The 16824-nt window shown below is 31.1% G+C and overlaps 1 protein-coding gene across 7 annotated transcripts; it reads right to left on the bottom strand.

Annotated features, from left to right (window-relative positions):
- Window positions 1-4301: 4301 nt before the first annotated feature.
- Window positions 4302-16719, bottom strand: LOC7487848 (uncharacterized). Of its 7 annotated transcripts, XR_008058564.1 has the most exons (14): window positions 16537-16719; window positions 16059-16228; window positions 15912-15974; window positions 15747-15766; window positions 15570-15614; window positions 12736-12797; window positions 12110-12243; window positions 11879-11967; window positions 11244-11378; window positions 5810-6047; window positions 5435-5731; window positions 5097-5348; window positions 4883-5014; window positions 4302-4797 (listed from the first exon to the last, which is right to left on the bottom strand). XR_008058564.1 is itself a non-coding variant. In XM_024603315.2 (10 exons), exons 1-9 carry the CDS (start codon window positions 16607-16609, stop codon window positions 11246-11248), a joined length of 789 nt encoding a protein of 262 aa, XP_024459083.1. In that variant the 5' UTR covers window positions 16610-16719; the 3' UTR covers window positions 8727-9046; window positions 11244-11245. The 7 variants fall into 7 exon arrangements, 5 of the variants coding, with proteins under 5 accessions (XP_024459083.1, XP_052306595.1, XP_024459090.1 ...); XR_002982406.2 differs by having other exon boundaries at window positions 4302-5014; XM_024603315.2 differs by lacking the exons at window positions 4302-4797; window positions 4883-5014; window positions 5097-5348; window positions 5435-5731; window positions 5810-6047 and adding an exon at window positions 8727-9046.
- Between the last annotated feature and the right edge of the window lie 105 nt (window positions 16720-16824).

Raw genomic sequence — 16824 nt, 5'->3', positions numbered from 1 at the left:
GCTAGTCTTTCTCTTAAAAACAAAAAAAAAATAGATTTATATGTAAACATTCAACTTCTATTATCCTTTTTTATTTTATTCTTTTTTATTTATTTTATCTTAGAGATTATTTGTTCTTACAAGAAAAAAAAATGACTTTCATTTCATAAATACATCATGTAAATAAAATTTATTTATATAAATATAAAAAAATTCAAGATAAATTAAAATAATCTATTTGAAATATTATAAAATTAAAAAATAACTACTATTTTAAAAAAGTGAATTAAACAATTTAAAAATAAGATATAGGGTATTAAATAAAATTCAAATTGAAAAATTAATGCAAAGTAAAAACAAATAACAAAATAAGAGTAAGGGCATTAATTAAAATTTAAAAAAAAAATACAAAAGAGAACATCTCGTCCTACTTTCTATAAAACGAGATGACTTGCCCACACGCTACCGCGGGCTTATAAAACAAATGCACTTGATAGTGTTATAATTGTGAACCAGCGCTAGATAAGTAATAGAAATTAAAGCTATGATGGAGCAAATACTTCATGACCGAAAAAAAAGTTGTGTTAGTGATCAAAAACTTAGAGACTGAACAAAATGATTTGTAGCAATCTATAGTGTTTTGTAAGGAAAGATACAGTGCTTTCGCCACATGATTTAGCTTTTCAGTTAATAAAAAGCAAAAAAAAATACAAAGCTAAATTCTCTACCAACTTAATATTAAAAAAAAACCAACAAAGATAAATTTGGAAGGAAAAAAACCTATGAGAAAAAATGTTGCAGCAATTGAAAATGTTTTGTGAGGAAAACTATAGCGTTTTTCCCAATAAAATAAACTAAAAAACTATTTAGAGAAATATTGTAGCAATCCACAGTATTTTGTGAGAAAAACTACAACGCTTTCCTCATATGATTTAGCTTTATTGTAATTATAATTCTTAACCAACTCAATATTAAAAAAAAAAAATCGACAAAGATAATTTTGGAAAAAATCATAAAAAAATCACATGGGAAAACACTGCAACAATTCACAGTGTTTTAAAGAAAAAAAATAACAAAGTTAAATTCTTAATCGGCTCAATATTAAAAAAAATCAATAGAGATAATTTTAGAAAAAAAAATAACAAAACAAACACCAAAAAAGAGGGAAAAATCATGTTGGAAACACTGTAGCAATTCACAGTGTTTTTGTGATGAAAGCTACAGTGCTTCCCCACATGATTTAGCCTTATTTGTAATTAATTGTAATTGTAATTCACAAACAACTCAATATCAAAAATAATAAAATTGAAAAAGATAATTTGAAAAAAATTATAACAAAAAAAACTATGCGGAGAGACATTGTAGCAATCCATAATGTTTTATGAGCAAAGCTACAATACTTTCCCCACATGATTAAACTTTATTACAAAGTTAAATTTTAACCAACTCAATATTTAAAAAAATAAAATCGACGAAAATGATTTTAAAAAAAAAATATTACAAAAAAAAACACAAAAGAAACTGGAAAAAAACCATGTGAGGAAAAACTGTATCAATCCATAGTGTTTTTTGAGGAAAAAATTGTATTTACTTGTAATTACAATTCTTAACCAGCTTAATATTTAAAAAATAAAATTGACAAAGATAATTTTAGGAAAAAACATAACGAAAACAGAAAAAAACCATGTGGGAAAAAACACTGTAGCAACCAACAGTAATTTTCGAGGAAAGTTAAAGTGATTTCCTCACATATTGTAACTGTAATTTTTAACCAGCTCAATATTAAAAAATAAAATAAAAAAAGATAATTTCGGAGAAAATCATAAAAAAAAACCATGAAGAGAAACATTGTAGCAATAAACAATGTTTTAAAGAAAAAAAATTACAAAACTAAATTCTCAATCAGCTCCATATTTAAAAAAAATTGAAAATATAATTTTGAAAAATAAAGAAATAAAATAGAAAAACTATGTGGAAAAACATCGCAGCAATCCACAATATTTTTTTTAAAAAAATTACAAAGCAAAAATTTTAACCATGTCAATATTTAAAAAGTAAAATCATCAAAAATAATTTTGGAAAAAACAAAAGAAACAATAAATGAAAAAAAGAAAATTAGGAAAGTTGAAAAAAAAAAGTAATTTTGAAAAAAAAATTTGAAAAAAAAACAAAAAAAAGAAAAAAAGAAAAAGTTAGCAAAAAAAAAGGGATAAGAATCACTATGAATTACTGTTATAATTCACAGTGATTTAGGTGTGGGGAAATAGTGATTCTCCCACACCATTTAGATATTTTTTAATAGCCTTTACAGACCTATTTTCAAACCTAAATTAGCCTCCAATCTCTCTATAAAATATAAAATATAAAATAAATGAATAAAGAAAATGAACGATCTCGTCCTTACTTTCTCCGGCATTTTTAGAGGGAAAGACCATCTTTATCGAACTATCCCAAAAAATATAAACCCATTACCAACATCGTGCTTTTAAGTGGTTTGAATATCGACATCCGACTTCTTTCTTTCCCCTCAACATTTTCTGAAAAATAAAGTTTTGGAATGAATTATGAAATTCTAAAATAATAAGAACCACATGATAGATAAACTAAAAATTATAGGGAGGAAATTTAAGTTTTTCATGCCAATATCAAAACGCTTTAAAAGCCTTTTTGAAATTATATGGAGGAAATTATACCGGGTTTATTTGTTTTTGTGCTTTAAAAACATTTTAAAAAAATATTTTTTTTTACTTCAAATTAATTTTTTTGTATGTTTTCAGATCGTTTTAACATGCTGATGTCAAAAATAATTTTTTAAAAATAAAAAATATTTATTTTGATGTGTTTCCGAATGAAAAGCACTTTGAAAAAGTAACAATTATCTATATATCTATTTAATTAGTGATTACAGAACTAGTTAGACGTAGATGTCAAAACTCTTGAAAACTAGCTGTTCGTTTGGGAACGTGGTGCAAACCATGTTTCGCATAATTTTTTTAAAAAAATTGGCTTAAATTAAATTTATTTTTATGTTTTCAAATCGTTTTAATGTGTTGATGTCAAAAATAATTTTTAAAGAATAAAACAAATATTATTTTAATATATTTTTAAATAAAAAATACTTTAAAAAACAATCGCTACAAAACTCTCAACACTTCTTGATGAGTAACACAATGCCATTGTTTTTCAACAGAGAAATTGCGTGCCAATGGCAATCTGACCAAGACAGGCTAGAATGTAGATAGTCAACTTAGCAAGCATATTTAACACATCAAATAACATATAATCAAATGAAAAATTTTATTCCATATATATATATATATATATATATATATATATATATAAAGAGATAAGCTACAGTTGGACTAGGATCATCAAAATTTAATTTACATGTTTTTTCTATGCACCCATTACCTAATAAAAAATAAAAAAAAACCCTGGACTCCCTACTTAAATCAATGAACATGATCTAACCCTAAGCCCTAGCAAACACGGAAGCAAATTAACCCTAACAGTGACACCACCACATCAGGAATAATCAACTGTTTAGTAACACTTTCTGGGCCCCCTGATAACCCATCATTCGTTTAGACTCATCCATAGTTGAGTGAGTCGACATCCATCAAATATTCCTCCATCTTCGTCACCCCAAGGAAGTACTGCCAAGAGGAATTTATGAATTCTTCATCAGCTACAGGAACGCCAGCCATACTGAAGAATCTACTGCTTTCTTGGATAAAGCAAGTTGTAGACTGATCGATTTGGAAACTTGGGTTGCAAGAAATGAATCGGAGAGCGACCAGTTAGCAGGGAAAACTGAGAACTAGGGTTTGTTCACGAGGGCTCTTATATTATACTATATTTATTGAAGTTTAAAGGTTGTACTATCAAATTTAACAGCTTTACCGACAGAAATTTATGTCAATAATTATACTAGAAATCTATCAAAAAAAATTCTTGTCGGTAATTTATGGACTATCGGTGAGTCCGTCGGTAATAAATATACCGATGAATTTACAGACGGACAAAGCGCGTCAAAAAAAAATTACCTTCTTTATTATATCGGTATACCATCGGCAAATATAACATATCACAAACAAAATATCACATGTAATTTCGTCGGTGCATTAACAATAACAATGATATTTGCAATAATTATTTTCCAACTCTTAGGAATATACCGACAGTCTAGTTTTGACGGTAACCTCATCGGTGATAGTGGCATTGGTGGTAATTATTTTTCAACTCTCTGGAATATAACGACGGAGTTGTGCCGTCTATAACCCCGTCAATATTTTTTTTCTAAAAAATATATTGAACAGAAGTAGAAAATAATTAAAATAAAATAAATTGGTAAAAAAATAAAATATTCATTACAAATTTAAAAAATTATATGTTAAAATACAATAAATCTAAAATAGAGGCGACGCTAGAGGAGGAGGATGGGGCTGATCGTCATCGAGACCGTGAGGCCAATTAGAGGGTGCACATGAACCACATATCCGTGATCTCATCTCCATTACCAATCGACAGAGTTCTTCATAATCAGCAATGAGTCCTTCATATTTTATCATTAAGATTGGTCATCTCATATCTTGTACAAGTTGGTCTAACATCGCCGCAAACTTCGAAGTTTGAACACTCGAAATTGATTGCGAGTATTCAACTATCGAAGCATTACGAGCCGTCCACAAGTTCTCAGTCATAGTATTACAAAGTTCATACATCAATTCCTATCGGGCCCACCGAACAATCCTGCTTCTAACCACAAATCCGGATGAATGGGTCGAAAGATTGTCCTCGTATCTCTCCTTCAATCGGCTGTTATATGTATCTCGAAAAGAAAAAATAAATTCATCAAATTCAAGAAAATAATAACTTAAGAAAAAATATGATTGAAACCAACATATCATAAAGTGTTAAGCTCGGCTATCAACGAACTGATGCACCCCTTTTTGACGGTCATCACTTCACACATGTGTTTCAACAAAGAACCCCATCGGCCTTGGCTCGCTTCCACGCTTCCAAGAACCGTAGCCTGCAATAAAAAAATATTTTCAGTTAAATATATTTATAAAAAACAACTAATAAAAAAATAGATGTAATAAAAAAAATTCTACCGGTTGAAGGAGCTGTCAGTGTGTATGGTAATGGAATCGTGAACATGCCAGTTCTGGTTATCTGTACTAGACTGTAGTCGTCGAGTGAAACACGTGAATGTCAAGTGTTGAATGTATTCCGCTCATACAGCTTCTAAGACATGCGGTGGTCTGAAATCCTTCCACACCGATATGTCATTTTAGCCTGAAAGCTCTCTTTCATTCACATGTTTTTTGGCTTTCTTTTGCACCTCATACCAAAAATCACGCAACCTATATGGTACAAATTAATTATTTGTTAGTAAATGAAAAATAAATTTTTAATATTTGGAATTAAAAAAAATTGAATTTGATCTTACCTAATTACAGCATGATTCTCCCAAACCCTTCTCGCAATATTATGATCGACTCTCTCCTATTCAAATTTTCACTTGAAGAAAAAATTTATAAAAGAAAAATTCCAGTAATTTCGATAAACGATCCAGATTATCATAAAAATATATTTAAGTTAATATCAACATAACCTTGAAAATCATGTATCGACTTGCAGTTTCCATTCAAGATGTTTGGAAAATTAGCTCTATTGAAACAATGAAATTTTCATCGATGATTTATAGGCCGATGTTATTGTTTTAGCAGCCTCAATGTTTGTAGACCTGAAATTGCATTCGTTAAATGATATTATTTTTTCAAAAATTATTAAAGATGTCGTTGTGAAAGCAAAACAAACTTACATTGAAAAGTCGTCCTTCCACTAGGCCTTGTACTTGCGAGTAAATAGATCCTGCTATGAAGGGACCCCCCTTGACTTTGAGACATCGAACTCGACAAGCCCGCATCGTGAGTCAATGTCTGTGCCTCAGGTGCATGTTTTTGGTCAGCACCTAATAACTCGTGATCGTCAACATCGCTGCTAGAAGAACAAGTAGTGATCCTCTCCTCGCGACGTGCAATAGACTTTCTTCTAGGCATCTACGTAAATTAACAGATAAAAAATTAAACGATTCTTACTTCTAAAAAAAATTCGACAGCATATCTCTTATATGGGAGACTACCCAAAAATTTTAAACCTGCAAATACACAACGTATATGCCACAAACCAGTTGATTTTATTCAATTTCTTCTAACAATTCAGTATAATTCAATTTCGTAGAAAATTTTTATTTTCTACATGATAATATTTTTAGTCATAAATTTACAAAAAATTATTTTAAATTTACAAAAAATTAAAATAATAATTAAAATTAATCATACACGTTTAATTGAAATTGAACAACAAAATTAAAAAATAGAACAACTAAAATTCAACAAAATAATGTAAAAAATATTACAATAACAACTAAAATTCAACACAATTATTTCTAACTGATAATATTTTTAATCCTAAATTTACACAAATTTATTCTAAATGAAATAAATACAAAATAATAATTAAAATTATTCCTACACATTTAATTGAAATTGAACAACATTTAAAAAAAAATAACTAAAATTCAACAACATAATGCAAAAATTATTTCAATAACAACTAAAATTCATGTCATTTATTAATTCATAAAATTATTAAGAACACAAAATTGAACAAAAATAATGACAAAATAAAAAACATAAATAATGAAAAAAAAACACAGAAAAAGAAGAAAAAAGAATGAAAAACTCTTACCTTAATGGCATGCTTTATTTTGGCTCTTAATTAAAAAAAAACAAAAAAAAAAGACATTGTTAATATGCCTAAGAAAATGAAAATAAGAAGAAAAATAAAGAAAGACAACATACCTTAGGATGAGAAGAGAAAAGAATGTTTGATCTTTGGTGAGAAGGGGAGAGAGAGAGAATAGAAGAGAGAGAGAAACAAGTGTGTGAAAGAAGAAGAGAGAAGAAGAAAGAAGAAGATGAAGCCTCAATCTGTCATGATTCAACAAACTCTATATTTTTACAGTGACAAGACAAAGCTATATTTATTCTAGCTTTGATGTTGTCTTTTGTCGTCCCCTTCACGTCCATAACCATGTTGAAAATATTCTTAAACACGTTATTTTCTATGTGCATGACATCAAGATTATGGCACTGAAAATTGGTCTTGCAATAAAAAAACTCCAATAAAATACTTTGTTTTACCCAATCGTAGGTTAAACCAAAACCAGGAAACTTCTGCTTGCCGAATTGAAAACCAAACTCAATGTCACCGTACTCTGATACCACGTTATACAATTTTTCACTTGAAAGAAGTGGCGATGCAACATCCCTTTCAACTATGCCAATAAAGAAGTCATTTCTATTCTTTATGAACTTGTGATATATTGGCAAGAACCATTAGTGACAGTTAAAAAAAGATGATTTACCGCTGTTTGTTAGTGTGAATGCCTTGTTATTTTTCATATAGTATGAACATGTTAGTTTTTCATGCGTGCTCAAACCAGAAACCATTTCATAAGCTGTAAAATCATTGATAGTCCACATCAAAGCTACCTTCATCATAAAATTTTATTTTCTTGATACATCATAAGTTAAAGCCCCGAATGACCACAACTACTTCAACCCATCAATCAAAGGTCGAAGACAAACATCTATATTCCGACCTAAACTATTAGGATCAGGTATGACCATAGATAAAAACATGAACGTTGGTCTTATACACATCCCTAATGACAAGTTGTAACTCGTGAGTATCACCGGCCAATAAGAATAAAGAGCAACAAATGACCCAAATGGATTGAATCCATCTGTACATAACTCATGATGCATGTTCCTTGTCTCTATTGAAAACTGAGGAAGCACATTGTTAAAGTGTTTCCAGGCTTCACTATCGAAAAGGTGCATCATCACTCCATCCACCGCATCATGTGATTGGCGTCATTTCATATGCTAAGCAGTCTTTGGTGACATGAATAACCTTTGCAATTTTTCTGGTATCCTAAACCAAGGGGTTTCATCATGGACCTAGTAGTGTAGAAGTTCTCTTTCAGCCTGTTCCCTTCAAATAAAATGCTTCTCGTCCATTCGACAATTCTGTCATAACTGACCTCACTCAATCCATGATCTAACTTAATGTTGAACACTTATATAATAGCTGATAATTTACTGTGATTTGTGCAACCATCTCATAATGGTTCGTCATAATCTTTTAAAAGATTAAAAAAAACTAGTTGCGTCTGCATTAGGTTCTTCATCTATGATTGGATATTGACCAACATGACTCTAATTTATTCTCATCGCATCCATAACCATATTTTTATAAAGATTACTATTGTCATCCACAACTTCATGCAAGTTGTGAGAACTAGAAGTTGACCCAACCATCCTTTCCACCATGGTATCATGAGGAACATATGGTTCACTGTGTGTAAACCACCATAAGTATTTCTTCATGAATTTTTTTGTAGAAGATGCATCGTTATAACATCCAGATCGAGAAATTTTTTATTTTTACACCTCTTGCATGAACATCTAATACCCCCTTTACTAATATTTCTCAGATTAGATAGTGAGTAATTAATAAAACTATGAACCTAATTATAATAATTCACCCTCTGCAACCCTTGGAGTGAATCTCTATACATCCATGAAGGATCATCCATTTCACATATCAAACCTATACAAAATAATGATGACAACATGTATTAACTAACTACATTAACTAAATAATTTGCAAAAATATTAATTTAGCTCAAATTTATTCAATCTATTTTAATGGCACTCTTAATTCATTATCAATTATACATCTATGAAGTATCATCTATTTTAATAACACTTTTAATGGTATTCAATACTAACTACATTTCTAAATAGGCCCGTAACAAAGGACACTAGCATCCTCGAGGTAGCTGCTACTAGTAACTTCAGCTTGTGCTAGCTCTACTATCTCTCTTTCTCTCTCTTTGAAGTTTTCTTCGTAGGCTAATCTCTTATTGCAGCCTTGTTATCGCGTCCTATCTTCTCCGTGTTCCTCTTCTTGTTTAATCCATTGTCGCCTTGTTAAGGGAAAAAAAAATCCTTTAACCAGTTTACGTCCATGAAGAATAACTATTTTTTTTTCTGGCTGATAAATATATTTTTGCAATTATTTTCATGATACGGTCTTAGAATCGAATCCTATATATATATATATATCCTTTCACCCACTAAATCAACCTGGAGATTTCAAATTTGACATTATTTAACTAGATATTTCACTCATAGAAATTGAAAACGGTACAGGAAAAGTACAGAGAGAGAGAGAGAGAGACAAGAATACGTATGTTTAAAAACCTTTGAATTGATTCAATTTTTGTAAATAATTAGATGATATTTAATCTTTAGAAATGGTACAAAAACAAATTAAAATAGCTCATAAATATTTTTGAAAAAAATTATAAAAGTGGCAACGCTTCGTCCTTTCTTGTGCCTCTATTTTAAAAAATAATAATAATTGTGTCATGGTTTAATTTAGAAAAGTTTTTGAAAATAAAGTAATAATTATTTTTTAAAATGTTTTTTTGCTTGAAAATACATCAAAATAATATTTTATTATTATTTTTTAAAAATTATTTTTTACTTTAATACATCAAAATGATATGAAAACAAAAAAAAGAATTTTAAAGTAAAGAAAAAATAAAAAAAATTAATTTTTTTCGAGAACGCTTTTAAAATGCAAAAACAAATAGGCTCTAAATGCGAGTTTGTTGCGCATCCCCAACACAACTACATTTCTTAGTTTTTCCTTATTTTTCAATATTTATTATTTGCTCAAAAGAATATTTTTTCTTAATAGTTAATGGTTATTTTGTGATTCTTTTATACACTCATTAACTAAAATCAAAGACCCTTCCAATATACATTGATTTACCACCTTTTAATGTTAGTCCTTGCCTATTACTAACTCTTATAATTTGATTTTATTATAAATAAATAATTAAATACGTGCTTTATAATTTCTTTATTGATCAAAATAAAAAATATTCATATGATATATTATACTAACAAAAAAAAAAGATGAAAAAAAAGTCGTGAACCTGCTTAATATATTATTTGAACCATTTGTCATCAACTTTGTTTGCTAGCTTTGTTGGTTAAAACATGTGCAGGTTTTATGGAGATTGTGGATTCAAGTCAGTCAATTGAGACTTTGTTATTCTCTTTGCAAAACACAGATGAGGACATATTGTTTGTGTTTGTGTTTTTGAAAAAACGAAAGGGATTGTTCGCCTCTTATACATAGAAAAAAAAAATATGTCAGGCACACTGGCCTGTGTAGGCCCACAAATCTAGCTTTTTCAGAAAAGCCAAGCCCAACATTGATGTATTTTTTTTTCTTGCTTTTTTTTTAGTTCTATAAATTAGCATGGGTTTTTTTAATTAAATTTTATTCTTTAATATTAAATTAATAATAAATCATTTTTCGTTTTTTCATATATTAAAATATAAAAAAATTAAAAGTCCATAAACCAAGATGTAAATTTAGTATGTTGGCCAAGTATTTAATGGGTTTTTTTTCTTTCAAATTCCATTAAATAATGTAAGGTTTTTATTAAATTTTATTCTTCAATATTAGATAAATTATTTTTTATATTTTTCTTTATAAAATAAAAAAATAAAATCAACCCAATAAAATCATAACTTGATTAATGAGCCTTTTTTATATATATCTTTTGGTTTTTTTTTCAATTCCATTATTTAGCTTATTAAATTTTATTCTTTATACTAGATTGATAGTCAATCAATTTTTATTTTTTGAATTATATAATAAAATAAAAAATTAATTCAACCCAATAAAATCCATAACCTCAAGTTATTAAACTCAACAGCAACAGTCAAAGCTCTGGTTAAGTGTTGGGATAACTACATGATTTGTTTCCTTCAATCATGTGTAATAAGGGACGACCAGAGGCAGAAATTGTGGAGGTAGTTTGGCCATTTTAACTCAAAAATTGAAATATCATAGGACACATACTGAAAAGGTCTACCATGACAATTTAAATGCCAAAAACAGTCAGAGAACACTTCTCCACTTCGTAGGCCATCAGACGCTTCAATAGAACATAGAGCAATAGCTTCCCAGTCTAATTGTGACCATCAAAAATTCAATATAGTAACACATGCTAATAACTGCAATTTCTAAATTTCAGTGCATATTTTGTATATAGTGATAGCGAACACTTAGGATGAAGCAAAAACAAGTAGAATACTTACAATCAATTTGCCTTGTTTGCCTGAAGAACGCCACCCAGGGCCTCAACATTATCTGCACGACAAATGGGACATATGCATCTATTCTGCAACTGCTCACCAAGGGAAGCACAATTCTGTTCCAACTCAGAAGTCTGCTTGTTTCCAGTCAAAGATGTTTAAATTTTGTGCATATTCATCATATGTTTTACTAGAAATGTTCCTGGAAAGCATCGCAGTCTACTTTTACTTTTGGTATACAAAACGTTTCAGGTGTTTTTTCCCCCTTTACTGGTAAAAAAGTAAAAAAAAAAAAAAAGCTCTTTTTCATGGTTGAGATGGTAGAAAACATAAAATTAACTCACCATTTAACATCAATGAGTTATGAGCTTCAGAAAACTTCTAGAAACATCTTGAAAAAACTGCTCATAAGTAAGCTTATAGAAACATCTTTGAGAGCTATTGTTGTAAATGGCAGTTTTAGAAGGATGAAATTCCATATGTCAGTTGTTCTAATGGGCAGCTCATATGTCTCGGCATTACTCTCAATATCATTTACCATTAACTAACTGCCTGGATACTCATCTCTCTCCTAGAAAGAGTATGGTTAATCATGACCAGACAGCCAGTTCCACACAATGTGATGTTTGTAAGGATATCTTGTTAAATCCTGCAATAGTTCGGTTTCTTTCACTATCACATCCACCAGAGAAACCTTCCTCTGAAGGTCAACATAATCCTCCTGGACCTGCGAAGAAACGGGTAGCTAAAATTGTTCTCAAAGAAACCTTTCATCAACTTTTAGGTAGGTAGAATTGTTGAGGAGGCACTCTAGAATTTTTCTATAAACAACAGAAAACATATATAAAACTCTTGAACCAACTTCTTACCTGCTTTTGAATATTCTCCTCTGCTAGGTATTCTTGTTCCTCTTTAATTATTTGAGAAGCTACATGTGCAAGCACATCCTTAAGAGCTCTTAGATCAACACCAGTGACTACCTTCTTTTCAGCTTTGCAGTCTGCTTATGAAATAAAGGCAGAAATCCCTCAACATAGAAACCAAAGCAACAAGTAACAATCTATATCTCATTAAGGAATGCATTTGAAAAATGAAGGGAAAAGGAAAAGACAATAGCGGTTGAATAACCACAATGCATACAAATGCCTTGAATTTTTCAAGTACCTATCTGACCTTTTTTTCATGGATACAACAGTTGTCTATATAATCTGTTGTGATGAACATGATATTTAAATGAAAGCAAGCAGAAAGTTTTGAAAAACAAAACAGACATTCCCAGAACACACTAGTAGTATACAGTACAGTTCAGCAAGCCTGCTTCCATGGGCAAAGATGCTTAGAAATTTTACTGTGTGAAAAAAGATGTTAAAAGTCCACTCAAATTACTCATGAATTTCCATGAATTAATATCAACATAAAAAAAAATATAAAACACTAACAGATGGAAACAGATTCAGCTGCTAGAGCTGTAAAATATTCTATACAGGAGCATCACCTGCTGTAGTTCCAATGCTGCTCTTTTTCTGAGATTCGAGTCCTTTTTCCGCTTGGAATTTCCTATATTAACATATAAGTTGACAAATTAGTAGTTTTCCTCTACTACCAGAATGTACATTCAAATATAAAGTATCACATTCGTATTATTCATTTAAATGGAGAGGAAAACAGAGCAAATAGATCAAACTGTTCTGTGAACTTTCCTGCATCGAGAACAGGGAACCATTATGAAGGATATCCCATATAGGTAGTCATGTTAAAATTGTAGATCAGAATTATATTTTCAATAGTTCGAGATGAGCAAAAATGTTAGGAGATATGAGGAAGAAAATCTACACCTAGTTATAGATTACATTCACACAGCATCCTCTCTGCAGCTTATCTGAAATGTCAGCACTTCTTTTTTCTCTTTTGAAATTTTTTTTCCTCAAATTTAATTTGAGAAAATAATTCTAATATCCGCATTGCCTCCTAAAGATATCCATATATTTGCGTTCACATTTTCTCACAAGGTGCACTGGCATTAAACCATGAAATGCACAAGCTCTTGATTTTCTTTTTCCTGCTTTTCTACTTTTCTGTTTAATAAAATGATAGCGGGATATAGTTGAAATTTTTTTTTTCAGAAGATTGTTTGTTTGGAATTAAACCATGTTCTCAAGCCTTAAGGCCAAGCTAAAAGAATCATGCATCCAAGGAATGAAACAGTTTAAGAACTTAAAGAGAGATTGGTTTAAACTCAAACCATACAGATAAGATAAGCTAATAAGGTTGTAAAAGCTCATAAAAGTGTGGGTAATTCAGATGGAATGTGGTTGAGTCATAAAAATCCATGCTGTATGCAATTATGAAAGTGGGGATTTATGTGTGTATATGATGCCAGTCCTTGATATTTCTATAAAAAGCAAACAAGAAGCAGCTCGAGCATATCTTTGACTAAGAAAAATTTGCTTCAAATTCAAAAGACTTGAATGCAAAACTAATAGGTAGTGATGAATATCAAAACTTACACAAACCAGTATAAATTTTGGCAGCAAAACAGAGAAGAACCAGCTCACAATGGCCAGGCATTTTCTATTTATAGATGTTCAAATGGTTCGTAATGAGAGGTGAAATTGGACCAAGTTGTCCTACACAATGATAGCTGGGAAACACGGTTGCAAAAGAATTCAGCCTATATTACAAATTGTTAATCAACAACTTGTACATCCCAAACTTACAAGCTGGGGGAAGGTTCAAGAACCCAAACCCGTGACCCGTTGCATGAAGTAAGGTCATTATCAACCCCCCCAAAGGGAGATGGGTTGTACAAAATAAGTTTTTCACAAGTGTGTGGTGTCTGTTTTGACAGTATGATTCATTTTAACAATAAACATTAAGATCCTAAGAGAGGTAAAAAAACAACATTAGCAAGTAGGAATATTAGGAAGGAAAAGGGAAAAGAAAATTAATTATTAAAGAAATATCAGCATGATGGACAGTGAACGAAACTTTGGTTCTCCCTGTGAGGCTTAACAGGAGACAAATAAAATGGAATCTAAATTAAGATAAATTTTCTGATACAATGATCGAGTTTAATGGTTCATGTATCCTTCACTGCCCAAGATACCCATATCACCCCAAGCCACCACACAAGTAATCAGAACAGATACTAGATGGGCTTTTAGTTCAGTATAATTACTTTCTCCTTTACAGCTTAAAATTATCATACGTCCTTGTAGTACCATATTGATCTGGTCATAGCAATGCTTTTACAAGAAAAAGGATGTAAATGATCCCTCAAACATGTTAGGTTGACAAAACACCATCGATTGACCCAATGATAGCTAATGAGTAGCTGACAAATGTCCACCTGGTCCCACATTCTCTAATTTTTGAGAAATTGAAAGGAAACACATGAAAAACTGGGGGGGGGTTGATAAAAAAAAATAGTAAAATATTTGTTGAATGTAAAAATTACTGAACTAATAGAAACGTTGTGATCTTAAAAAAAAATTAAATCTGTTAAAAACTAAAACTAAAAAATTAAGAAAAATCAACAACTTATTTTATCAAGACAACACCAACTTCCTAACTAAATCAAAAATCCGTCATAAAATTACAACTGGTTATCAAAATATTACAACCTAGATCCACCACAAACAAACCCAAGTAAAACACCACTACCACTACCACAAGCTCAAACAAACTCAGTTTCTCTTCCACATGAAGAACCACCACCACCACATCTAAGTTGTATACCCAAATCAATCTACTACTCTCAACCTACACAAATGCTCGCTTAGATTAGTCACAAATCCACACCATGTCAATTTCACTGTTACAACCTCAACGCCTTCCTCTAGTCCCGGATCACAACAACACGATTGAACCATTCCACTGCTAGATCCACAGCAGTTGACCGTGTCAACCAGTAATATGGCTTGAGCAACACATCCACCCAAACACAAACCCATGCTCATTTACCTTTGGTCAGTCAACCTAACGAGGATCTCTAACAAAAAGATTTAATGAGCTACCATCCATAGTGATAGACGGGTCAATTATAGCATTTTTCATGTAGAGGGATTGATCTGACCAAATCAATATGGTACAACGATGTACGTTTTTTTTAATCCCTTTCTTTACAGTTTAGCAACTAGATCAAACCAATTAACATCTATCCTATGCACTCACACAGCAATTTATTTTTCAAGAGGAAACGTCTCCAAAAAAACATGAAGTTAACCAAAGACGAATGCAACTGTACACCGGGAAGCTACATGTACAATCTGTCAATGCAAACACAAATTCCCAATCAAATTTACACATGTCCCAGTAAGTGCGACTAACCTTATCTTAGTATTGAGCTCAAACATCTGGCGAATAAACTCATCTCTACATGAACAACAAAAACATGTTAAAGAAACAGCAGCAATTAATACGACTACTTGAATCAATTTCGATGAGGCAATTGGTCATGTGCTCAGATGTAGCAGAATGCTAAGTAAACTAAATAGCAATCTTTACCGTGAAGCCCGTTCTTCATCCTTCATACCGCCCAAGCCCAGTGTCCCATACAATGAGGTGAACAAGAATCAGAAACAGAAAAAAAAGACTGAAAAAGCGCAAGTAATCTCACTTAATCCAAAATAAGAAGAAAGGGAGAGGAAAGCAACACACAATAATCACTACCTTAAGACCCTCTACTTCAGATCCAACCGAAGATATTTCATCTTGAATCAGAGAAATCCTTGCCTGGAAGTATTAAAGACGATCTTAATTTAAGAAGAAGAAGAAAAACAATTCAAACTGAAGTAAAGCAAAATAAATTAAACAAACCTCTAGGGTCTGAATAGATACGTCGTTGAAAGCCAATTGAAATTCGTAGCCTTTAAGCTCTAGCTCAGTGGTTTCTTTGAAACGCTTCACCTCTTCCATCTCTGCATTTGCCGCATCCAATTGACATCCAAGCTCTACTATTCGGTTCTTTAGCCCAACCACTCTTCTCTCTACACAAATTTACAACACCGGAGAAAAATTATAAAATAAAATAAAATAATAAAACATATAATATTTGCCTCTCAATCGATAGATTTTCCACTATTTTCCTGCATTTTCTCGAGAAGCCAGTGTTTGGTAACCAAGAATGTAGGAAATCAACATTTGAATCCCTGGTTACTTATCCCTTCCAGTCAACGGTACCAAAGGCAATACGGTTTTGAATGAGATGAAAGGAGGATTCTGTGAAATTTAATTTCTGTTCCCTTCATTTTCTCAGAAACCAAACGAGGAAAAGGACAGGGGTAGAGGCACTCACCTCCTTGTGATTTCTCGGAAGCAAAGTCGCGAATTAGGGTTAGGAGTTGCCTTTGTGGATCGGTTGCCGCCATTGTCTGTTTCGCGCTTCTCTTTCTTCTACGAAATATTACCTTCCAGTCTTGGAGAGAATTGTAGTAATAAATCTCTGTTTCCAATTTTGCAACAAGTTAGTGGAAAACACGCTCGTATTTAAGTGATGCTTGGCATAACTTTTATATTTCGATTTAAGTTAGTTTTTAATTTATTTATTTTTGTTATAAATGCTGTCTTTAGCGTAACTTTTGGA

This window comes from Populus trichocarpa, chromosome 1 (genome assembly GCF_000002775.5).
Source record: "Populus trichocarpa isolate Nisqually-1 chromosome 1, P.trichocarpa_v4.1, whole genome shotgun sequence".
Lineage (NCBI taxonomy): Eukaryota > Viridiplantae > Streptophyta > Magnoliopsida > Malpighiales > Salicaceae > Populus > Populus trichocarpa.
This window is presented reverse-complemented; position numbering and strand designations above follow the sequence as displayed.